The sequence below is a fragment of the Mercenaria mercenaria genome, chromosome 12 (assembly GCF_021730395.1).
Source record: "Mercenaria mercenaria strain notata chromosome 12, MADL_Memer_1, whole genome shotgun sequence".
Classification (NCBI taxonomy): Eukaryota; Metazoa; Mollusca; class Bivalvia; order Venerida; family Veneridae; genus Mercenaria; species Mercenaria mercenaria.
This window is the reverse complement of record NC_069372.1, coordinates 47,222,541-47,247,191: the sequence shown is the minus strand read 5'-3', so window position 1 is coordinate 47,247,191 and position 24,651 is coordinate 47,222,541. Positions and strand designations below refer to the sequence as shown.

The window sequence follows — 24,651 nt, the reverse complement described above, 5'->3', positions numbered from 1 at the left end:
TTTTTAGCTCACCTGAGCCAAAGGCTCATGGTGAACTTTTGTGACTGCTTGATGTCTGCCGTCAGTCATTCATCCTGCGTCCTTCCAACAATTTCTGAAAAAATCTTCTTCTTCAAACCACTTGACAGATTTACACCAAACTTCACAGGAATGATCCTTGGGTGGCCCCCTTTCAAAATTTTTCAAAGAATTGAATTCCACACAGAACTGGTTGCCATAAAGAGGCCCCACCCGAGGGTCCTAAGTATTACACAGACTTATATATAGGAAAAAACCCTATAATTCTTTTTGTCTGAAAATGCAAGTCCTAGTCTTTTGATATTTGGTATGTTGCATTGCCTAGTGGACCTCTACCGACATTCAAATTATGTCCCTGGGATGAAAAGAGGCCCTGTCCTTGGGGTCCCAAGTTTTACGTAGACTTCTATAGGAAAAACTTTATAATAAAATAAGATAATGACTGCCTCTAGATAATGACCACATGTAGTTAATGACTACCTGCAGATAAACACTGTGTCAAGATAATGATTACCTGAAGATAATGAGTACTTCTATATGATAACTATCAGCAGATAATGGCCACCTGTAGATGACTGCCTTTATATAATTACTACCTGCTGATATTTACTACCCATAGATAATGACTACTTCTAGGCAATGACTACCTGCAGATAACAATTTCCTGCAGATAATGATTACTTGAAGATAATGACTACCTGCAGACAATGACAACTTGTTGATAATGACTACCTGCAGATAATCACTACCTCTAGGTAATGACTACCTGAAGATAATGACTACTTTATGTAATGAAAACCTGCAGATAATGACCACCTTTAGTTAATGTCTACATCTAGATAATGACTACTTCTAGACAGTGACTACTTGCAGATTATGACTACTTCTATATAATGGCTATCTGCAAATAATGACTACCTGCAGAAAATGACAACTTACAGATGGTAACTGCCTGCAGATAATTACTACCTCAATATTATGACCGCATGTAGATAATGACCACCTGCAGATAATGACCACCTGCAGATGACTACTTCTAGATATTGACCATTCCTAGATAATGACTACTTCTAGATAATGACTACCCTGCTGACAATGACAGCATGCAGTTAATGACTACCTGCAGATATTTACTACCTTTAGGCAATGACTATCTGTAGATAATGAGTACTTCTAGATAATGACTACATCTACAGATAATGACTTCCAGTATAGAATGACCACTTGCAAATAATTACTACCTCTAGGTAATGACTATCTGCAGACAATGACTACCTGCAGATTATGACTACCTACAGAGAAAGATAATGACTACTTCAAGAGAATGGCTACCTCAAGGTAATGACTACCTGCAGATTATGACTACTGTATATAATGGCTACCTGCATACAAACAACTACTTTTTTCAACAGATAATGGTCTTCTTATGAAGGCTGTGCTATATTGCAATGCTTCATTTACTGTTACAGGTGACAACACTGTGAAAATGAGTGGAGTGATCAGACAGTTGTTGCAGCATGTCGGCAGTATGTGTCTACACCAGATACACAGTGACTTGTTATATACACCATTTGGGAGCTATACTGTACAACAATACCCTGTGGACTACACCAACCTAGAAAGAATCTGTGATATACTGAACAATTCTATATCATCTGGACACACCCAAACCATTATTTGTGCTCTGATAGTTTTGCAGGTAACTTTGTTCAAAATTTTTGCAACATTGTTACAGTTATGGATAGGAGTATTGTTTGGTTAATAGTTTGGAAATGTTTAAAGAATCGTTCAATTTTAAAACTAGCCAATCCAGTTAGTTCAGTAGGTAGTGCATAAGTATGAATCAAGAGAACATGTGCTTAGCTTGCTAAGAGGCAAATGTTGGAAGTTATTTATTCTACACCATTGGTTTTTGTGGGGAAGTTGTCAGTTACTTAAAAAGAACAAGCACTAGTACAAAATTAAGCTGTTATGGTAAGTTTAGTGATCACTCTTATATAAATCCAGTTCAAATAAAACTTGTTTATCAGATATAATTTTATGTTGCAGCTGATTTTCAAGATGAGTGTATTCAAGCCAGAGAAGCCTGCTGAGGATTCATTGGTGCAGAAAACAAGGTTAAAATGTTTATTTTTTTTGCAGTATGAAATTCTTTAATTTCATGGGCAGGAGATTTCATGGTTTGGGCAAAACAGCTATTTCTTGGTATAAAAATTCATGGATTTTGACATTTGGACATCAGATGGGTGGTTACTTTTAAATCACTGACTCAACCATGAAATCCATGAAAAGTAGTCCCTCATGAATATTAATGAGACGCCCTAAATTACAGTTTGAACTTGGTATTTCAGATTAGCTGTGGTCTCGAACTGGTAAACCATGCTTTTGTAATGAAATGGTGATACCACTGGACCACTGCATCTGCTCTGTAAACATAGTATACTGTAGTCGGGTTAACCTTTACCTTGCTTAAAAGTCTGAAATTTCATTCAATTTGGGCAATACCACTTGTTTATCAAAGAGGTGTGCAGACTGAATAGTGAACAGTGCGGATCATGATCAGCCTGCATAGACATGCAGGCTATCTTGGTCTGCACTGGCCACAAAGGCAGAATCACCTGCCTCCAAAAGGCTAAAGGTTAATCTATGATTAACATAAGTTACTTGTGTCAAGTTAATCATATTGGAAGGCATTTTATTGAAGGCATTTTTATATACTGGAGACAGGTTAGTTTATTGGAGACATGAATAAATTGAGACTAATGAATTTACTGGTGACATACATTGTTGAAGAATAGTTAATTTATTTATTCTTATTAAATTTTAACAACCTCTTTTAAGAACAAACTGCAAAACTGCAAGTTTTAGTGTGAACCTGTGTCCTGTGAACACATTTAAAGTTGTGTAGACATTTGTACAGATACCAACATTAACAATGAATATTTCAGGTCACTTGTGTGGAAACTTGTTGTCTCGGAGGGCAAGGAGAAGATGACGACGCATGTTGAGAGCATACAGAGGGAAGCATGTATGGTGGTGGCCAGCGGAATTATGGTCCTGTATTCAACTACAGAGAAACGTGTAGAACTGATGAGACACCTGTTAGATGGAGGTAATAATAAGTGGGTTGTGTGTGTTTTGTGTTGGATTTCTAGTTAGAGTCAAACTCTGTCAATGTGAACTTGTTGGAACTGGTAGATTTTGTTTGAGTTATTGGTAGGTCAAGCCATCGAACTATATACATTAAACAGGGATTTTGTGGGGACCTGGTGATGAGTTCAAGTGAAAAGTGGTGTTTGAATTATCCAAGTTCAAGCGAACGAAGTTTGTACATTAATGTCTAAGGTCTCAAAAAATCTATTGTGGTTCAGGTAAGAATAAAAGAACTGCATGGACAGTATCAGTCTACATTGAATAATGCTGTAGCTGAAAGTACTAAAAAGGGATTGAAATGACACTTTTAACAGTTTTAAAGTTTTACAGTTTCACTTTCTTGCTGGGATTTTAATTTATTTACGCATTTGAGAAATCCAGTCTCCCTCAAAAATGTTTTCACGGTATATAACCAGGATGTTATAAAGAGATTTTTGTTGATGATGCCGATGATGATGATGATGATGTGGGTGATAATGAAGATGTGAGTGATTATAGTGTGAGGTGATAAAGGTGATTTTGTTCATTGCTAATGACAGATCTCAGACATTTTTGTACAGAACATTCAGACAATAAAATAAACTCTTGCCTGCCTAACAGAAATACTTCTGATTGTATAGTTACTCTCTCAATAGTGTACCTAAACAGTACAGATTTTCTATTTTTAGGGTTAACCATTGCATGATTTTTTTTTTTTATATAATAAAATGATTTAACTTCTGTTTGTAGGTGATCATCCAGGCCTGATTTGTTTGAGGGACAAACTACTGGTTGATTATACAGATCAGTTGAAGGGACAGATCACAAAACTGGACCAGTTCTACAAGATAAGGTTTGTCAGCTTTCATACTACGGTTTGTGTTAGTAGAACCTTCAGACATGTCAGAGAGTAGGAAAAATATGCAGCAAGAGTAGTGTTTGAATCTCGGGCCTTGAAAATCTATAGCAACTATGTGAATGGGCAGTTTACATACACAGTTGAAACTTGGTGTCTTGAAATTGCTGATCTCAAAATCTCAACAAGTTTTTTATGTTCTGTGAAAAATCCACCTTGATGTATGTATTCTCTCACTAAGTCAAATTTGACATACTGATACTTTGGTTGTGTATAAGTATTAAAAAATTTAAGTCTCTTTAGTCTAATTCCTGCATATACATGTTTTGGTGTGTCAAATTAAAATTTGTTGGATAAAGGCATGAACTATATGAACAAAATGTGTTCCAAATTACTGTGTACTCTTGAAATAAGTATTTGATTACTATATGAGCCACGCCATGAGAAAACCAACATAGTGGTTTTGCGACCAGCATGGATCCAGACCAGCCTGCGCATCCGCGCAGTCTGGTCAGGATCCATGCTGTTCATTAACAGTTTCTCTAATCACAATAGGCTTTGAAAGCGAACAGCATGGATCCTGACCAGACTGCGCAGATGCGCAGGCTGGTCTGGATCCATGCTGGTCGCAAACCCACTATGTTGGTTTTCCCATGGCACGGCTCATATACTATTGAGATGAGAATATTGCTAATTTGTGTGTCACTGAACTTTTACAGTTTATCAGATGATGTTACATCTCTGTTGTTGAAGATGACGGTGAAAGAGTCCTGCAGTCTTCTTCACAAAGCTGTCAAACTTAACCAGGAAGAGTTTGAGTGTATGCTCGCAGAAATCCCTGTAAGTTTGGTTATCTGTTATTATACAAGGGGCTCTTTTGCTGAGTAGATAAGGTCGCTGAGTTAGAATAATTTGCCTGTCATTTCTGTTGAAGGGGCCTCTGTGGCACAGTGGCTAAGGTTGCAGACTTTGAATCACTTGCGTAGAATTCTCCATGTGAGGCAGCCTTCCAGCTGGTTTATGGATAGTGCATGGTTTTAACCAGTTGATGTCCATGCCTGAAACAATACCTGGATTGGCACCTGGGGTCTTCCTGCACTATCAGAAACGGGGAAAAGTCACCATATGGCTTAAATACTGACAGTGTGACTCTAAACACAGCAGACTAACAATCTCACCTCATTTGGGTTGAGCATTGTCAGGCCACGCGAGAAGGCCATCAAGGTGGCTTGCAGAAGGTCATACCGCATATTTTTGTTTATAAAACGAATAATTAGGAGTCATATTTCCAGTTCAAGACTGGGGAGCATCTTATAAGGGTGTACTACAAGGAAATTAGAAGATAAAGAAACCTCATATTTTGATTTTGAGGTGTATCTTATAAGCAAATGCACCTTTTAAGCGAACGTAGACAGTAATACATTGGTTCTACCCATGTTCCCCATCTGTGCCTTAAGTAAGGTTTGCATGTTCCTTGGATCTTTCTCGGCCATCAAAAGCTTAAAATTTGCTGTATGTTCAAATCCTCTTGTATGACTTAAATTCAATGAAAACTAAAAGGATATTTGATGGCTGTAATCTTGTACATAAGCTGTGCATTATCGTAAAAAAACTACATAGTTTTAGATGAAATATCTCTTTCTGATTTGCAACTGTACTAGCTTACTTTAGGGAGCAATTTAAGACCAACTTGGTCCTCCTGTTGGACTCTATTGAGGTGCTACTTCTATAATATTAAAACCTACTTGCAGAAACCAAGACTTTTCACACTATTTTTTTGTGAATTAAAGTTGTTATGTAATGAATTTAACCATGCTTTGGTGATTGAATTTATGCAACATAGATTTATACTAGAAGAAATGTGTTTCAGGTGTCAAGTCCATGTCTTAGATACCTCATGGCGCTTCAGTCTTTCCTACTGAGAGAAACAGTTTTATTGCCGACAGACGAAAATGAAAATACTGATAGCGACAAACTACAGGTTTGGTGTTGATAACTTAAAAATTCTATTTTCAGATTTAGTAGAAAGCTCAGTTTAGAAGACCTTTGAAAACACCTTTGGAATTATGTATAAAAAAGGACATATAGAAACACAAAATGCATGAAATTATGTTAAATTTACTAAAAAAAAGTCTTCTTTGAAGTACAATACAAAAAACACGTATGTACTCAGAAATGTGCTTTAGTCTTTTAGGTATTTTTATGTAGTTTGATTAGTTTTTAGTTGACCAGTGTGCTCACTGAATCATATTTGATAATTTTTTATTTGGAAAAAATTGTTTGACATTTTGTGGCACTGATTGTTTTTCCAGACTCTACAGACAATGGTACAGAATTTTGCTGAGAAAGTTTTCACTGGTGCTTGTCAGGTATGTCTGTTTCAGTTATTGTGAAATCATTAATATTTATGAGAACTAAATTTTGTGATTGTATCAATACACATTGAAATCCTAACAAACAAATTGAAAAACCCGATTATTGAGTCTTTAGGATTAAAATCCACAAATTAATTCTTGTTTCCATGAAATGAACATTTTTTTTCGAAACCAAGACAACTATGCCCAAGGGATTAATCGATTTCAAAGTATTACTTGTCCAAGAGAAAGAACTTTATTTATTACTTTTATAAGTTTTTTTTCTGTTATTATGCCCCCGAAGGGAGGCATATAGTTTTTGAACCGTCTGTCCGTCTGTCGGTCCGTCAGTCTGTCCGCAATTTTCGTGTCCGGTCCATATCTTTGTCATCGATGGATGGATTTTCAAATAACTTGGCATGAATGTGTACCACAGTAAGACGACGTGTCGCGCGCAAGACCCAGGTCCGTAGCTCAAAGGTCAAAGTCACACTTAGACTTTAAAGGATAGAGCATTGATGGGCGTGTCCGGTCCATATCTTTGTCATCCATGGATGGATTTTCAAATAACTTGGCATGAATGTGTACCACAGTAAGACGATGTGTCGCATGCAAGACCCAGTCCGTAGCTCAAAGGTCAAGGTCACACTTAGACGTTAAAGGATAGTGCATTGATGGGCGTGTCCGGTCCATATCTTTGTCATCCATGGATGGATTTTCAAATAGCTTGGCATGAATGTGTACCACAGTAAGACGACATGTCATGCGCGAGACCCATGTCTGTAGCTCAAAGGTCAAGGTCACACTTAGACGTTAAAGGTCATTTTTCATGATAGTGCATTGATGGGCGTATCCGGTCCATATCTTTGTCATTCATGCATGGATTTTAAAATAACTACGCATGAATGTGTGACACAGTAAGATGACGTGTCGTGCGCAAGACCCAGCTCCGTAGGTCAAAGGTCCTAAACTCTAACATCGGCCATAACTATTCATTCAAAGTGCTATCGGGGGCATGTGTCATCCTATGGAGACAGCTCTTGTTTGTCTATATTTTGTGTATGATGCTGATTTCAAACTTAGACAATTTGATAACATTCGTCCTCCACATCTGATTCATGTAGAGAAGTTGTCAGTTACTTGTGTAAAAAGGGTTAGTGCTGGTATAGATTCAAGGAACATAATGTAATGTTAACTGCCTACCATTATATAAGTCAAATACTGTTGAAAAATGTCACTCTTACGCTGTCCTGTTTGATAGCAAATTACTGTAGAACTGTTTCTCTTTCAGGTCCTGGAAATGCTGCTCAACTGCTGTAACCAAGTGATTCAGAAAAATACAGATGACCTTGAAAACCGCCTCCAAGGACTAGAAAAGGTTGCTAAGGCAACCATTTTAGGTCACATGTTGCCTTCTCTGATGACGGCCTTGACCCACAAAAACCTCCAGTGTCTCAACTTAGCAGATAGCTTAATGCCTCAGCTAGTACAGCTGGTTGTCTTGTCTAGTCAGGTAAACTTACAGTCATATATATCAGTTTAAGTGCCAAGTTTTATTAAAAACTACAAATCTAGAAAGGTTCTTTTGTGTGTTTTTTTTTTCAGCAAAAATTTCAATACTTGTACACTTGTCAAGTTTTTCTTCAATATTGGCCATCATAGAGAAACAGTATTCAAAGCCACGGTTTTAATTTCTTACTTGAAAGTTATATGAACTTAGTTTATACTAATTTGTTTTAGCTCGATTGTGATGAAAGCTTCAAGCTTATTGGAACCACTCTCGTGTCCGCTTCCTGGAAAAACCAGTACATGTGTCATATGAGAAGTCATGGTCATGACCCCAGTGGGGCTCGAACCCACGACCCCTGGATTGAGTGGCCAACACCTTATCCACTAGACCACAGCTCCCCTTATATGAACTTGATTCAAAGAGGGACATTTTTATTATATTTTGATGATTGCTTCCCGGCTTAAACTTGCACAATGTCAGATTATCTTGAACAAACACAAAGTCCTATATTACAGACTGCCTTGTTGTTGAAGAGCCAGGTACAAGTCATATTACAGGAAGTGGAACCAGACCCAGACTCAGACGTCATTGATATTATTGGTCAGACAGTAGAAAAGTAAGATTTTTAAATGCATACCAAAATATTACAATTTGGGAAAATTGAACTAAAATTATCTATCACATTAGTTATTTAGTATATTGTATTTATGTTCACTGAATTGACAAAATATTGTGAAACCATTTCATTTTGTGTGCACAAAATTTTGTGGTTAAGGCAAAAATGACCAATTCATGGAGATATGAATTTGTGGATTTTGAATATAAATTGAATGGGACTTTTGTTTGTTGGGATATAATCGATTTAACAATGGAATCCACGAACATTAGCCCCCATGAAGATTATTTATTACACAGTAACTTTGAAAATGGTTGATATTCATGTACATCATTTGATATAATATCTTATTCCATCTAGGGGGCCTCCGTGGCCGAGTGGTTAAGGTCGCTGACTTCAAATCACTTGCCCCTCATCGATGTGGGTTCGAGCCTCACTCGGGGCGTTGAATTCTTCATGTGAGGAAGCCATCCAGCTGGCTTACGGAAGGTCGGTGGTTCTACCCAGGTGCCCGCTCGTGATGAAATAATGCACGGAGGGGCACCTGGGGTCTTCCTCCACCATCAAAGCTGGAAGTCGCCATATGACCTATCATGTGTCGGTGCGACGTTAAATCCAACCCAAAAAAAAAAAAAAAAAAAATTCCATCTAACTACATATACCATATATTCCCTTATTAATGCCCCCAGGGGGCGTGACATTTTGCAAAAGGGGAACTTTTAATAAGGCTGTTAGATAATGGGGTATTTTTTACATTTCTTTAGTAAATATAAATTACAAAGGCAACTTATAATTGGTGAGGGGGGGGGGGGATTTTAACATACAAAGCACTGCCATAATGTTGGTAATCATATAAGGCTTCAAGTTAAAAAACTTTTTTTTGGAAATAGAGATGGTGGTCTTTTAGTAGGGAGGAGGACATTAATTAGAGCATATACGGTTTATCCATTTCAATAAGGATGTTTTTAAATTCTTCTGAAAAAGATTTGCTTGTGAGTATTAACAAAACTAGATACTACCTTGCACCCAGTTTTCATCCTATGCCCGAGAATCCATGTTTCATTTCAAGTTGTATAACTAGAAAATAGTAGGTATTTTTATTTTTCAATCAATTGGCTTTTTCTCAGAGTGGATCTGAAAGAGCATGAGGAGCAGGGATTTCTTGCGGGGCTGAAGATTCCTGCACCCTGGGCATCTGGTAAAGCCGTAGAAAGTATCCACCCAGTTAGAGATAATTACAAGTTTAAGGAGACAGTACATATACCTGGAGCAAGATGTTTGTACCTTAGATTTGACACCAGATGTGCTTCACAGTATGATTACGATAAGGTATGAAATTTTGCCAAAAATATTATGTTAAAAATAGTTCACTGTATGTTATAGTTATAAATGTTTTATGATTTCAATTTTAAAATTTTATGATCTGAATATATTAAAATTTTCATATAGGATCATTTATTCAGAAATTGAACTTTAAAACGGAGACTTTCAGAATGATGTGTGAAACAGGTTAGGACTTAAAAATATTTCTTTACAACTTTTGTTACAAATGAGCCGTGCCATGAGAAAACCAACATAGTGGGTATGCGACCAGCAAGGATCCAGACCAGCCTGCGCATCCGCGCAGTCTGGTCAGGATCCATGCTGTTCGCTTTCAAAGCCTACTGGAATTAGAGAAACTGTTAGCGAACAGCATGGATCCTGACCAGACTGTGCAGATGGGCAGGCTGGTCTGGATCCATGCTGGTCGCATACCCACTATGTTGGTTTTCCCATGGCACGGCTCAATTTAATGTTGTATCAATTTCAAATATGTTTACAGATGATACTTTATGCTGGTCCTAATACAACATCAAAGAAAATAGCCGAGTACGGAGGTAACACATACGGTTTTGGAAGTAGAAGTGTCTTAGGATCTGGCTGGCCCAAGGATCTTGTGAGGGTAAGTTGTGTGAATTTATTTAATTTTGTGGACAGAAAATTCTGTAGTTTTGGCAAAAATTTCTACATTTGTATTTAATGGGGTCATGATTTGGTAGATATTAGTTAAAGATACCATAAATGGAAATATTTGTTTGTTTGTATTTTATTTTGTGTATTGATGCAACCACAAAAAGCCGTGAAAATTAGTTTCCTACAAATATTAATGATGTGACAGTAAAACATGTACTTTATGTATGGTATAAATAACTTAAAGGAATTAAGAATTTTTAGTTTGATGTTGACCCTGATAGTTTCAGAGGACATTTTTTTTCAGTCCTGTTAGAAAATTAGCAGAATGGGTTAGTAGCTAATTGGTTAGGGTCACTGACTTAGAATCACTTGTTGTAGGTTTGAAACCACACTTAGGGTGAAGAACTTTTTCGTATGAGGAAGCTTCCTTGTTTGCTTGTGGAAGGTTAATGGTTCGACCCACGTGCTTGCCCATGTCTGAAATAGTACCCAGATGGGTACCTAAGTCTTCCTCCACCAAGAAAAACTTGAAAGATGTATATAACATACAGTTGTGTTAGTGTAATGTTAAACCATGCAAAAAAGGCATAAATTTGTGCCAAGGGGGTTCTTGTGATATCTGCTGTAGACCAGTCATCTTCTCTATTTAGAGATGAGATAAGTGAATAGTATTAACATTCTGTAATGGTTTATTAACTAGGTTGAAGGTGATACAGTGACTCTGTCATTTGAGATGAGAAGTGGTCGGGAACACAACACACCTGACAAAGCAATGTGGGGATTTCTTGTCACTGTCAGAGCACAGGTAGGAATATAATTTTTTTGCATTCAGTCATTCTGCATACTGTCATTTTGGTTTAATGATGCTTTTAGCTGTTTTAATGGTGTCATGTGGGGAAAGATGTCAGTTTTTGGTGGAGTACAAATCATTACTGGTACAGAATTGAGGAACACTGACTGCTGTTGTTCTTTGGGTGGATAGAATTGAAAAAGGAAAAGTATGTTTTCCTTATAAAATGTGAGTGGATAGAATGAAAAAAAGAAAAATATATTTTCAGTATGTATGAATAGATATTTATTGCAAGTGGAGAGAACCACTGAAAGAAAGTGATTGGTCAAAATGGCCTGCTTTTCAATTTATGTAAATTCATTCCTTTTAGAGTCATGTGTTCCATAAATTCAGCTATCAAATTTGAATGCATGCTCAGTGAATTTATTGTAGAAACTTTAGAAGTGATAAATGGTCTGCCATTTCTTGCTGTAGGCCTGGGCTGGACAGTTCTTGCTAATGCATTTCTGCATTTTATATCATTCTGTTTTAGGAAACACCTGAGGAAGTGTCCAATGGCCTGCCATTTTTGGCAGATCTAGGCCTAGGCTTGTCAGTACTAGCATGCACAATGCTACATCTGTTGTATCAAGGACCAGAGAAAACAAAAGAGGAGGAGTCATGCCAACATCTTCTTAAATCAAAATTGTTACAGAGGTTTGTGATGTTTTGTTTTTAAGCCAAGGTGCATGGTTCATGGAGGTGCACATATTTGAATGATTTATGATGGTAGGATTTTAGGAGATGATGTAAGGAAGGCCTGTTATCATAAGTTACAGAAGTTTCCAGTCTTACAGCCCTGGCTTAAAGATGTATTATGTCCAAAATTTTGTATTTTAAAAGTATGAACAATTGTTATACATTATCTGTGTAAAGATAAAACAAACATTTCAGTGTGTATAAAAAGTACCATTTGTTAAGTTTATGGTACTTCACATTAATAAATGTATAATGCTGTTAAAAAACAGAAGTATTTTTACCAAATGGCTGCTACTTTATGACATTTTGACTGTAGCTCCCTGTGGGCAGTATTTATATTTAGTTAGATTAGTTTTGATAATGATTTTCTTGGTTGAAATAAATGTCTGATGAAGTTATTGTCTGAAAGATGAGCACAGTACATCTTCAATGTTATCTGTGTTATTGCTTCATCTTAAATACATATAACAGTTCATGCCCTTCTCATTCCCAAAGCAAGGAGATTTTCCAGAGGTAAGCAAAGTCATACAGATAAAGCCAAATCATTTACTTGAAATAAAAACAAAATTCCTAAAAAGGTATTCTAAGATTGGCAGTCTGTCTAATTGAGTCCTGTTGAGTTAATTTTCTGGCAATGTTATACTGATATTGTGCCAAAGAAGCAAAGCATGTGCTTAATATTCATGTTTTGTCTCACAAAAATTTTACTTTTTTTATTTTTTCCACAGCTTTTGATGGATCAGTGTAAATTTTGTAAGAAAGCACCTTTTGAATACAGTTTAATCAGTGAAATACATGTAGTGTGATTTCATGTTTTGCAACAGATACTGCACTTGACACAGATAGTAGAAATACTAAGAGTGAAATGGTTTTTGGTTTTTTGCTAGTCAGTTCTGAAATGCAGCACTACTTCCAGTCCAGTGAACAAGATATCAATTACGAATGTTTACTTTCAGGTGTGTTTGGCAGTCAGAGTCATTCACCCCGAGTCCAGCATCCCCTAAACTACCGCCCAAATCTCAGCAGTCAGTAGACCCGAGCGTGTCACCAAGGAGCCCAAAAATACCAAGGATAAAACTCCCAGCGGAGATCATGAAGAATTTGTTGAGTTTGTCTCCGAGACATCCACCGCACCTCAGACCTAGCATGAAGTAAGAATGAGTCACTGAATTATTATATCCATAATAGTGAATAAGTGGTTTTGTTGTTGAATAAAATCACTGTTTGTTTGAGATACGAGCCGCGCCATGAGAAAACCAACATAGTGGGTTTGCGACCAGCATGGATCCAGACCAGCCTGCGCATCTGCGCAGTCTGATCAGGATCCATGCTGTTCGCTTTTAAAGCCAATTGGAATTGGAGAAACTGTTAGCGAACAGCATGGATCCTGACCAGACTGCGCGGATGCGCATGCTGGTCTGGATCCATGCTGGTCGCAAACCCACTATGTTGGTTTTCTCATGGCACGGCTTATATATTCTTTTGATATAAACACAATATCATGGGTTGCTGTCTACATCCTTGACAACATCCACAAACTATTTGCCTGTTTTGAATTGTATTCATTTTCCATATGCTCCAATTGTATTTGATGCTAAGATGTAGTAATTGCAATGTACAAGCAGAGATATGTTGCATAATAACACACACTTTCAGTCTTCTTTATTCAACAGGGAAAGAAATCTGGTCATAATAGAATATTGATTAAACTAACTTTTTATGTGGCAGTTTTCAGGTTTTGGAAGTACTATATCCAACTTCTGTCGGAAAGAATTTTTAAAGAAAAAAGTGATACCATATGTTTATCTGATAGACAAGGTTAAAACTAGTAAACCTAGTAATTTTCTTGGAAGAAGTTCTAGCCTGTCTGTAAACATAGAAGGGGTAGGTAATTAAGAATTTGATTATTTAGTGGATTGAAGGTCACTATGTAAGTTACTTGCCCCTGGGCACAATGCATTCAAGCATATCTGAGATATTTCATTTGAAGGAGCTACCCATGGCTTCATTGAGCTCGTCTGTATATGGGTTGATTCCCAGAGGGGCATCTTGGATCTTCTGCTAACATTTAAGCCAGAAAATGACCCTTTGACATGATTGTGAAATAGAATAGCAAGCAAAGAAATATTTGAGCCGTGCCATGAGAAAACCAACATAGTGGGTTTGCAACCAGCATGGATCCAGACCAGCCTGCGCATCTGCGCAGTCTGGTCAGGATCCATGCTGTTCGCTAACAGTTTCTCCAATTCCAATAGGCTTTAAAAGCGAACAGCATGGAGCCAGACCAGACTGCGCAGATGCGCAGGCTGGTCTGGATCCATGCTGGTCACAAAGCCACTATGTTGGTTTTCCCATGGCGTGGCTCATTTAGTATACAAGAGAGTTAAGTAAAGAGATTGACATAAATATAAATTTATCATGTAATTTTTTTTATAAAGGGAAGCAATTAAACCAGATGTGATTCTTGAAAGAGTTGTGTCAGCAATTGTGAAACATCTAGGGTTGGAGGATACAGTGAGGTTCTTCACCCCGTCAAAGGAAAGTCAGACTGATGAGTTTGTTCTCTTGACTTCAGTAATGGAGGAAATTTGCAGACGGACAGATGCTCTTGTACGACAGTTGCAGGTAAAACTAATACCAAATATTCAGTTTACATGTTTAGATGTTTGTTATTTTGTTGGTCAAAATTTTCTAGACTGATTTCTGGTTCCCTGTTCCAAGATTATTTAGCTGTTTTGGAGACCAGTCATGGAATGCAGTGCTCTTACAAAGAACTTACCCAGTCAGATGCTTGAGTTTGGATAGTGAGCACCAAAAATGTAGACAACGGTCAGTTTGTAAACTAGATCACTGAAATTTAATTCTCAGACTAGCCCTGGCTGTGGTTTGTGAATAGAGTTTATATTGGTGATGAAGTTATATCTTTGGTATTTGCATATTGTGATTCTGTCTGAAATTGTTATTGATGATGATGGTAATGATGATGGTAGTAATAGTGATTTTCTTATTACTGATAATGATGGTAGCAGTGATGGCAATTTTCTAATTTTCATTTTATTGCAGGCACTGGCAGATTTAGAGCAGAGATGGCATAGAGAGGTGTTAGATAGGAGAGAAGATAAGGCAATAGACACTCCACCTTTCTTCCATGATTTCCATCTACAAGAGGTATGGTGTTTTCTTAACCCATTAAGACTGTAATAGTTACAGGTTTGGAATATTTTTCTTCTAGAATACCAACATTTTAAAGCTTATTAAAATTGTATTAAAATATTGCTGATGTTTGCAGTGGCCTCCTTGAGTGAGTTGTTAAGGTTGCTGACTTCTAAATTTTTTGCCCCTCGCCGCTGCTGGTTCAAAATCTCACTGGATGTAGAATTTTTTCATGTGAGGAAGCCATTAAGCTTACTTACAGAGGGTGAGTTGTTCTACCCAGGAGCCTGCCCATGCCTTAAATAATGCACAAAAGGGCACCCGGGAGTCTTCTCCTGCAATAAAAAGTTAGGAAATCACCATAATAATTGAGCCGTGCCATGAGAAAACCAACATAGTGGGTTTGCGACCAGCATGGATCCAGACCAGCCTGCGCATCCGCGCAGTCTGGTCAGGCTCCATGCTGTTCGCTTTTAAAGCCTATTGGAATTGGATGCGGATGCGCAGGCTGGTCTGGATCCATGCTGGTCGCAAACCCACTATGTTGGTTTTCTCATGGCATGGCCCATATGACCTGTCATTGTGTTTGTGTGACATCAAACCCAACAAAAATAGCTGAAATTGAAGTATTGCCACTTTTAATATTTTTGACATGTTACCTTGTATGTTTTCAACTGAAATAAAAATATTTTAGGGAAGAACACTTATGGATACACTAACAATAACTGTAAAATTATTATTTTCGAGCAGAACCAGTCTGTTGATTACAAAGTTCTGCTCCTTAGTATCAGATACCAACAAACCAGTCAAATTTAAATTATTGTATGAGATTATGAATTTCATTCATTTCTGACATGTTTTCAAATATGAAATAGTAGTTTTTGCAAATATCACAAAATTTTATACCATTAGAATTAAAATGTTGCACATTTTAATAAACAGTATGCTGTATGTACTGGTAAGTCTTTGAATATATTTTACAGACAAAACTGAAGGAACTATCCATGCTGTGCTTTATGAAGGATGTCACCTTGGATACACTGAAGCTAGAAGAAACAGCCAAAGAATTAAAGTGAGTAAATATATTTTTTGTCCAGCAGGTTGTAGTTATTTGATAGATATTGTTAGACTACTGGTGCTCTGGCAACTCATACCTTACTCTCCTCTGAAATAATATTTAACTGATGTTAAGTAACGAACAGAAAAAAAACATCTTTATTTTTATGTAAAAAATTCATAAAGAAGATAAAGTTACGAAAGTACCGGTATGTGTATTGGGATGTGGGTAATGTGGCTGACTTTGAATCACTTGCCCCTCATTACTGCAGGTTTAAAACCTTGCTTTGGATATATGATTCATTCATAAGGGGAAGCCATCCAGCTGGCTTAGGGAAGGGTGATGGTTCTACTCAAAAGTCCAGCTGTGATGAAATAATGCACCTGAGGCTTTCTTCCTAGACTTGGCGAGTTATGCATATCAGATCTTAGCTGCAATTTTCTTTTAACATTTAAGGAGTAGATAAAAGTTATACTTGCTAAAAGATACTAGAAGAAAGTCTTGATAAATTGAACCCTTGAATCATTCATCAAGGAGAATAACACTTTGACATCTACTCTGCCATAAGCAGAATAGACTTCAGCCTGGGTAGTGATATATATTTAAGTAAATTTCCAAGTTATTTGAATGCATATGAAATGGTTATGTTGGCTCCAAAGCACGATATAAACTAGAAATTATTTAACAGCTGTCAGTTTACAAAAATTACATCTATTTGACAACTTAAAATTTTCTTCCTGATTTTCAGAGAAAAGTTTGATAATGAAATCATGTCCAATGACTTTGAAAAGACTGATTCACTTGACAGAACAAGACATTTAGCAGATGGCATATTGGCCCGGCTAGATCTGTTACTGCATGTGAACATATCACCTGCTGATACTGGCAGTCTGACCAGAACTGTATCTCAGTTTATTGAAGCAATTAAGACAGGTAGGTATTGGTTGTGGGTGGGGTAAACAGCAGATGACATATTGACCTGGCTAAATCTGTTGCTATATGTGAACATGTTACCTTTTGACAGTGATATACTTACAGAAACTGTATCAAATTGTTTTGAGACTGGGCAGGCTCTGCATACTGTGAAATTTTTAATGATAGCTTTAAGTTTTATGATTAATGGCCAGAACAACCATTTCATGCAGTCGGAAATTCTTAGATTTCAGAATATGAATTCAATTAATTTTGTTCAAACTGAAACAAACGTGAGATCAACAAAAATAAGTATCTCATCAAAGTAACTATTTGATCATTCCATATTACACTAAACTGTTCGTTTTGAGTTTAAAAAAAAATTAGCTGTAGAAATTTAAAGTTGACTTTAGGGTAAGATGGGCATATTAACTTTTGATATTAATTTTAGGCTCGAATGTGATGGTGCGATCTGACACAGATGTTTTACACTCGACTATAATGAGAAGTATCTCAGCGCCATCTGGTGTTGACTCCTTCCAGGATGATACAGCTCTTGATTTTCTGAAAATGCACAAGTAAGTCACTTCCTTATTTGCAATTTGTTTGCATGAAATAGTAGCAAATTTTAAAAGTTCATGAAGACTATGTTATGGATCATATATTTTAGGCTTTATCAACACACTTACCATATAAATATAAATACATCCTGCAAATATTCCAGTTATTGCCTAGGCCTTTATTTCAAATTAGTGTTGTAAAAGTTTAGGATGGGCAATTTTTAGCAATATTGACATTGCCAGCTACTTACAAAGTTTAACGCATTTAAGAAGGGAAAAATTAGTGACATGAAGCTTACGTAACCATGGAATGATACGAGTATTGAAATATTATGTTGCTTTAAGATGTAAGAAGCAAAAGATGAAAAAAACAAAATAAAGTCATATATTCAAAGAGAAGTAAGTAAAATTGATGTCTAAAAGCTGGTATATTTACTTCAGATCATGGGATAGGAGTTTAGCAGAGGTTATAATATTGTTAACTTTAGATGAAACCTCTTTGTTTTGTTACAGGAGAAGACCCAAACACAAGCAGGGTCCAATGTCCATCTTACAAGACCTGATAGAAGACCATGATGAAAAGGGTCAGTCCCCACACGTGGTACTGATTGGACAGCTCTTCTCTTTCATTGGAAGCAACCCTGAAAAGGCTGTAAGTCAGTCTTAAAATTTATTGTATTCTTTTCAAAACTAGATTGTTGATTTAGTTTGATAGAAAGGGATAGATATATTTTTGGATAGAGGGCAAGAATTCTTGCTCGTCATAAAATGTTACGTAGATTTTGGATAGAACATGTTTCAGGTCTTCTCCATGTGCATCTGCTTGTACTGAGCATATGATCAACTAAGTCAGGGGTGGCAAGTCTGATGCCCATGGAAAGCAAATATTCTCTCTATGAAAGAGACCTGAATTTGTTGCATATCACTCGTTCTATTTAAAATTATGCCATTTGGGAGGCTGCTCAACTGAGGTGTGTAAGATGAATGAAATGAAATAAAATTTAGCTGAAAATTGATAATGTAAATCACCTTTATTTTGTAGATTTCATCTGAGGCATTTTTGAAGACAGCACAACTCAGATTTTGGAGAGGAAACACAAGGAAACAAGCCCTGATTCACATGAAGGAACTACTTTCGGCAGCCTCCAGGGTGGGTGGAGCTACACATCTCGTTGCAGCAGTCACATCAGTGCTGAGACATGGCCCCAGGTATACAAAATTTGTCACATTTTTGAAGTTCTTACTTTCTTGAAGAAAAGTAAAAATCAAAAGTTATGCACGACACAGCATAAATATATCCAGAATGCAGCACCTCTTTAAATATACATTCTTTTGCAGGGTAGAAGAGTTGACATGTGGAGGTATGGTAAACCAAGTGCGGGAAGCATTTGCAGAAACCATGACATCGGTTGTTCAGGTTGCGGCGAGATATCCCATAGCTTGCTGTAATAGCATTGGTCTGCTGTGTATTGTACCTTATACTAGGTGAGTTAGATACCATAAACTTATTACTGTTGTGTAACATTTGTTGACGAAACCTTTGAGGAGCAATGCTAGGTATTTTCAGTCCCATTAGATAAATTTCTTACCAAACTTAACTGTTCATGGCAAAAACCTCTTGACAAGAAATACCTCTTTGTCTTCCTGATGATGTTTGCTCTAGCTGAAGAGGATGTACAATGTACTGTACACAAATCCCAGATGTTGTCTGACGTAAGATACATTTTCTAGAGCTATATGTATTTCCGGTTTTAAGAAAAAAGAGTGGAAAATAGGCCCGCTAAGAATAGTGTTTTGCTCCTTTTAGGTGATAGAAATGAAGTGGATTCAATCTCTTAGTAGTGTAACTAAATTATTGACTTGATATCCCTCACAAGTATGTTTTAGCTTACCGGTGATATGAAGAAGCTATTTGACTGGATTGCAAAAACTGAAAAGGGAACTTTTGGTTTCTTTGTCTTTTAGTATAAACTTGAATGTAACTTTTATAATGTTATTTGTCGATGAAACAGTGAATTTTTTAATAAAATCTAAAACACAATATTTTGGAGAAATTGTGTCCACTTATTTTATCTACACTGTTTAAATATGATTTGTTATCAATAAAACTTTGAACCATTTCTTTGATGTGAAGTTTGAATGGATGTTTTTTCTGGCTTGCTTGAATATAATTATTAACATTCTCATTTCAGAGCTGAAGAAAAATGTTTGGTAAGATCTGGGCTGGTACACCTACTGGATAAATTATGCAGTCTAGCGAGCTACAGAGCTGACAGTAGAGAGAGCCAGTCTACAAGACAGAAAGTATCAGCCATGGCTTGGGCAGGATTTCAAGTTCTTGCTAACCGATGTGTCATGTGGGAAACTGAAGAAGGTAGGGGGAAAAATTGCCTTGATAGTTTTTATAGTGTAACATGTTGATTTGTAAAGATATAGTAAGCAACAGAATAGTAATTGATCGTTTTTTACATGAAATCATGTGTCGCTGTGATCTATTTATAGATCTTTGACACTGTGAAAACACTGCCTGCCATTACATGAGTGATGTAATGTTGAAAAATGGCGATTACCCAAAACAAACAAATTTTGTGAAAGATTATTAAATTCAGTATTTTTCATGTGTAGGTTCACAGTATGAGGAATTAGAGCATTCAGGTCTTGCTCGTCAAGTGTCTGTTCTACTCACCAACCATCTAGCACGTGCTACAGAGTCTAGCGGAAATGAGGCAGCGGGCACAGAGGCCCTGCAAGAGGTCCTTAGTTTGCTGAACAACCTGTCAAGAAGTCACATGGGAAAGGCAATTCTCAGCCAGCCAGCATGTGTCTCCAAGCTGCTCTCACTACTGTTAGATCAAAGGTATACTAGTACTGTTTTTCTTTCAGTAAAGGCGTTTTTGAGATAATATTTAGTTTTATGATCAGTTTTAATTTTGTGATGAATTAATATCAAAATTTAAGATGTTTTAGTTTGATAGGTTGACTTTTTTTTAATTTTTAAGGAAGGACGCAAGAACAACATGACTGTAAGCATAAAGGGTTAATAGTACAAAACACTTGTCTAGAAGTATTTCAAAGAGTGAAACAGTATTCTCTAGTTGCACAAATAGCAGTATCATTTCATTCAGTTTGATTTAATTTTCCTTTACTTCAGGGTTATAAATTGAATATTTAAAAAGGAAAGTCCATAGGTGCTATTTTGATTAGTTTGACCAAGATGTTTGCGTTACTAAAATCCTTATTATTCGGTTAAGTTGTACCAAAGTAGCTTTTTATTTCAGACCATCTCCGAAGCTAGTATTGATCATTCTACAGCTGTGTCGAGTGGCGTTGCCACTAATGGATGCAGTAGACTGTGAACAGGTGGAGTTACCAAACTGGGGACACAGTCTAGTATCTAGTCACTGGAGTACTACAAAACCTATATCCGACCCACCTGCCAAAATTGTCTCCCTTCTTCTTGCCAGACTTGGTGACTTTTTGGTGCCTGGTAAGATACTGTGTATTCATAACTTTTCATGGTATAAAAGTTGTTTCATTGGTGCTTAATTTGTGGATTTCAAACTTCAAAGATAGATAAATGTGAATTTTCTTCTTTCATTGGGATTTAATTTCTCGGAATGACACTACAACAAAATCCACAAAAATTAGTTTCCTACCTGTAAATTTTTAACAGTATTAATAACACATGTATATTATCACAAATTCTGGTAGCTGTTAACCTTAACCCTAAATTTCTAAAATGGATTGGTCCATCATTCAATTTAGGCAGTACCACTTGTTTATCAAAGGGGTGTTCACTGAAAATTTACTGACTGAATAGTGAACAGTGCAGAGGCAGAATCACTTGCCACATGCAGGCTAAAGGAAGATTTTTAATTGATATAAATTTTTAACAAGCACTGACACATTCCCTTGAGAAATCAGTAAAAGGTCCAAGATATTAAATTTTAATTTGGTGACCAGTCTCAGAGCTCTAGCATTTGATTGGTTGATTCTTAGCACAGTCTTGGAATTGACCAGTGGCATGACAGTGTAGACTGGGCTTTGATGTCATGTTTTATAATTTTGGAACCAGGTTTGCTTTTGAGAGCAAAGCTGAGACACCTGGGTTAGTATTTATGAACATTTTAAGTCTGAAACTTAGCTTTTGAAATACTAAAATTGCCATTTGACCTGTATTTATAAATTTTACTCGGGTATCAATGAAACTTGGCATCGATGTGGCATATACTACAACAAAAAGCTATGCAAAGTTCCAGCCCAATAGATATGTTACAAAAGAAGTTATGGCTATTTAAATGTTTTAGAGGTTTAACCCTTACCATGCTGGACATGATTGATTCTGCCTTTGTGACCATTGTATATCATGATCAGCATGCACATCTGTGCAGTCTGATCAAGATCTGCACTGTTTGCCTTTAGGTCAGTATTTTTTGATAAGCACCCTTTTTAACAGTTAATTGTACTGTCCCAATTGGTTCATTATAGAAATTTAGCAGGGTAAGGGTTAAAGTCTTAAAAAATCTTAAATTTCCAACTTAAAACGATGAATACTGGTCCTGTAGCAACTTCCAGATTGAATGAAAATGTAATTTCTAACATTTTCTCAGGGGATGTAGCAACTGTAGCAAGTAGGCAGCAGTCCATTGATTCTGACCTGAATAAAGACAAAGACAGTGCCGAGGACGCTGTCATACAGAATGGTCGTCTGTCCGTCTTCGTACATAAACGAGAAGACCAGTTCTCACATGAAATTATACAGCCGTTACTCAGGTTTGTTGATGTCTTAGAAAAGCATTTTTTTATGACTGGCAGTTTTAAGGGTTAATAAAAAGGTCAGTAAAGTATGTACACTACAAGCAGTAAAAATGTGATGTAAAGTAAAAGGCATTTTGCTGAGTTATCTCAGATTAAATAGACCTGATATTTTACTTAGGACACTGTAGATGTTACAATCCAGTTGAATTTTTGCACATCTTGAAGCACTCCCTTTTAAGATCGTGGATCTGTAATGCCATTAATATGTTTGCAACATAACATATTCTTGCATGGTGTTTCAGTATTCTTTGGACAGTTTGTTATTTTCTTTATTGAATTATTTGAAGACAGTAATTAAAGCAATTATACTTCATTATCTGTTGTTTTTTGCTCATGAAGTCTGTATTTGATTTTAGCTCAGAAAGCAGACCATTTAAGTTGGGTGCTGGAGCAAATGTGGATAAAGTTGTTAGATTGGACAGGGAAATGACTAAGGTTGGTATAAGTTTGAAAATAAGTTGCAGACAACATGGCAATACTGGGTAGAAGTCCAGAAATATTGGTTAGATTTCATGACATCCTTTATATGACTGAAATGCTGTTGAAAAATGTCTTCAATCCTAACTTAACAATTACTTCAATACAAATTTATGGTAAATGATATCCTGTACACTTAAGTACAAATAGTTTCTTATTTGTTGACTAGTGTGACTCACATATTTAAGTAGTCAGACTTTATTAACCTAAATAAATTCCCCATGACTTAACCGCAGTGTGAATTGAATTGTTATGAACACAGCAGTATGAATAAATTGTGATGAATAAGTGACTCTGATTCTACACTATAAGCACACTGCTTTTGAAAACATCACTGCCTGTTGCATATACATTTATACAATTTTCCTTATCGATAACAGAGTAACAAAGCAGAAGTTGTAACAGAAGATGCTCTGTCAGCACTGAGAAAGGCAGCAAAATGGGCCCAGATGGGGCTTGTAGTGTCTACGGGAGCCCCTGTTGATTCTCCACCTGCTGAAGTTACCTCTGGAGACAAGAAGAAAACAGAGAAAGAAGTCATATGCCGGGATAAAAATGCCGAACTTGCAAGGTTTGACACATTGTGTAATAACTTATTACTTTTATAGATGAATGTATAGAGAGAAGGCGTATGCAGAGTATGAAATTAATTTGTTTACATGAGAGAAAACAAGTTTAGTAGTCTTAAAAGGACATTGCATTTATGGATGAAAAGTGTTTCACTCTGGCTTTAGTGAAAATCGTATGTCAAAGACGTTTCTATGTAAAACAGATATTGTTTTAATGTAAAAGATAAATGTTACACAAGGGACTGTTCATCAGTCAGATTACTGTTGACCCTGCCATAGTGGCTACTTGTATTAAGCATACACTACCAGTCAGTCAACTAGATTCCCAAATTACTTTTTGTCCTGATTTCAATTTGTCATCTTAAACAGCCAGGCTGTTTTGCTGTGTTAGTTGACTGCATAGTACAGGTTTTGCTTATATGAAGTTGGTCATTGTATTGCTGCAGCAGTGATACATGAAAAAGTCGAAGGACAATGTTTAGACATTTTTGGTGATAGAAACATACATTGTATATTGAACTGGTAATGAATTGTTATTGGTACAAATAGTATAAAAAATCTATTTTTAGAACTGACCCAGTTCGACCTTTCATCAGTGGTCATGTGGCAAACAGCATGGCAGCAGAAGTTATAGAACTGTTGCACAGTCTACTGAACAGTGCAAACCATCATTCTGCATCTGAAAAATCCTGGGCAGATGCTGTACAAAGAGTGAGTATAACCCAGCCATAGTATTGTATTATTGATATGTGTTTCTGGAATCTGTGTTGAGGCTTTTCTGATTGCTACATTTGGATCACTCCACACTTTTAGTTTAATCCTATTTAGAGTCAGACATTTTTATTTTGATAAGCTCTCTGGTAATCTTGACATGGTTTAGGTAATCCACAAAATTAAATCCCAAAGAACATGTAAAAATCCCATTCATTTTTTATATCCTCACAAAATAGCCATCTTGGCCAAAACAGCTAATTTTCATGCCCTTGAAATTAAACGATGTCACGTTATTGTCTAATCCTCGTTCCATACAGAGTTGCATTTTTTAAGACTATAAGTCCCTGCAAAATAGCCAAAATTAATATTTTTTGTAAAGAAATTTTGAAACTGTTTTTATGCCACTTTCTCTTGTAAGCATCTG

General features: G+C 36.5%; 1 protein-coding gene across 1 annotated transcript in view; it reads left to right on the top strand.

Annotated features, from left to right (window-relative positions):
• Window positions 1-24,651, top strand: part of LOC123533322 (probable E3 ubiquitin-protein ligase HECTD4) — a 42,757-nt gene that overhangs the window by 12,983 nt on the left and 5,123 nt on the right. The window contains exons 8-36 of the mRNA XM_053520556.1: window positions 1,488-1,717; window positions 2,068-2,135; window positions 2,967-3,130; window positions 3,901-4,003; window positions 4,726-4,846; window positions 5,877-5,987; window positions 6,319-6,375; window positions 7,652-7,873; window positions 8,386-8,486; window positions 9,614-9,815; window positions 10,309-10,428; window positions 11,140-11,244; window positions 11,762-11,925; window positions 12,924-13,118; window positions 14,406-14,592; window positions 15,031-15,135; window positions 16,104-16,192; window positions 16,926-17,110; window positions 17,541-17,667; window positions 18,163-18,301; window positions 18,692-18,858; window positions 18,988-19,134; window positions 19,842-20,023; window positions 20,275-20,506; window positions 20,928-21,136; window positions 22,260-22,422; window positions 22,824-22,902; window positions 23,325-23,515; window positions 24,083-24,224. Of these exons, the coding sequence (XP_053376531.1) occupies window positions 1,488-1,717; window positions 2,068-2,135; window positions 2,967-3,130; window positions 3,901-4,003; window positions 4,726-4,846; window positions 5,877-5,987; window positions 6,319-6,375; window positions 7,652-7,873; window positions 8,386-8,486; window positions 9,614-9,815; window positions 10,309-10,428; window positions 11,140-11,244; window positions 11,762-11,925; window positions 12,924-13,118; window positions 14,406-14,592; window positions 15,031-15,135; window positions 16,104-16,192; window positions 16,926-17,110; window positions 17,541-17,667; window positions 18,163-18,301; window positions 18,692-18,858; window positions 18,988-19,134; window positions 19,842-20,023; window positions 20,275-20,506; window positions 20,928-21,136; window positions 22,260-22,422; window positions 22,824-22,902; window positions 23,325-23,515; window positions 24,083-24,224 (4,307 nt within the window). The remainder of the gene's footprint in view (window positions 1-1,487; window positions 1,718-2,067; window positions 2,136-2,966; window positions 3,131-3,900; window positions 4,004-4,725; window positions 4,847-5,876; window positions 5,988-6,318; window positions 6,376-7,651; window positions 7,874-8,385; window positions 8,487-9,613; window positions 9,816-10,308; window positions 10,429-11,139; window positions 11,245-11,761; window positions 11,926-12,923; window positions 13,119-14,405; window positions 14,593-15,030; window positions 15,136-16,103; window positions 16,193-16,925; window positions 17,111-17,540; window positions 17,668-18,162; window positions 18,302-18,691; window positions 18,859-18,987; window positions 19,135-19,841; window positions 20,024-20,274; window positions 20,507-20,927; window positions 21,137-22,259; window positions 22,423-22,823; window positions 22,903-23,324; window positions 23,516-24,082; window positions 24,225-24,651) is intronic.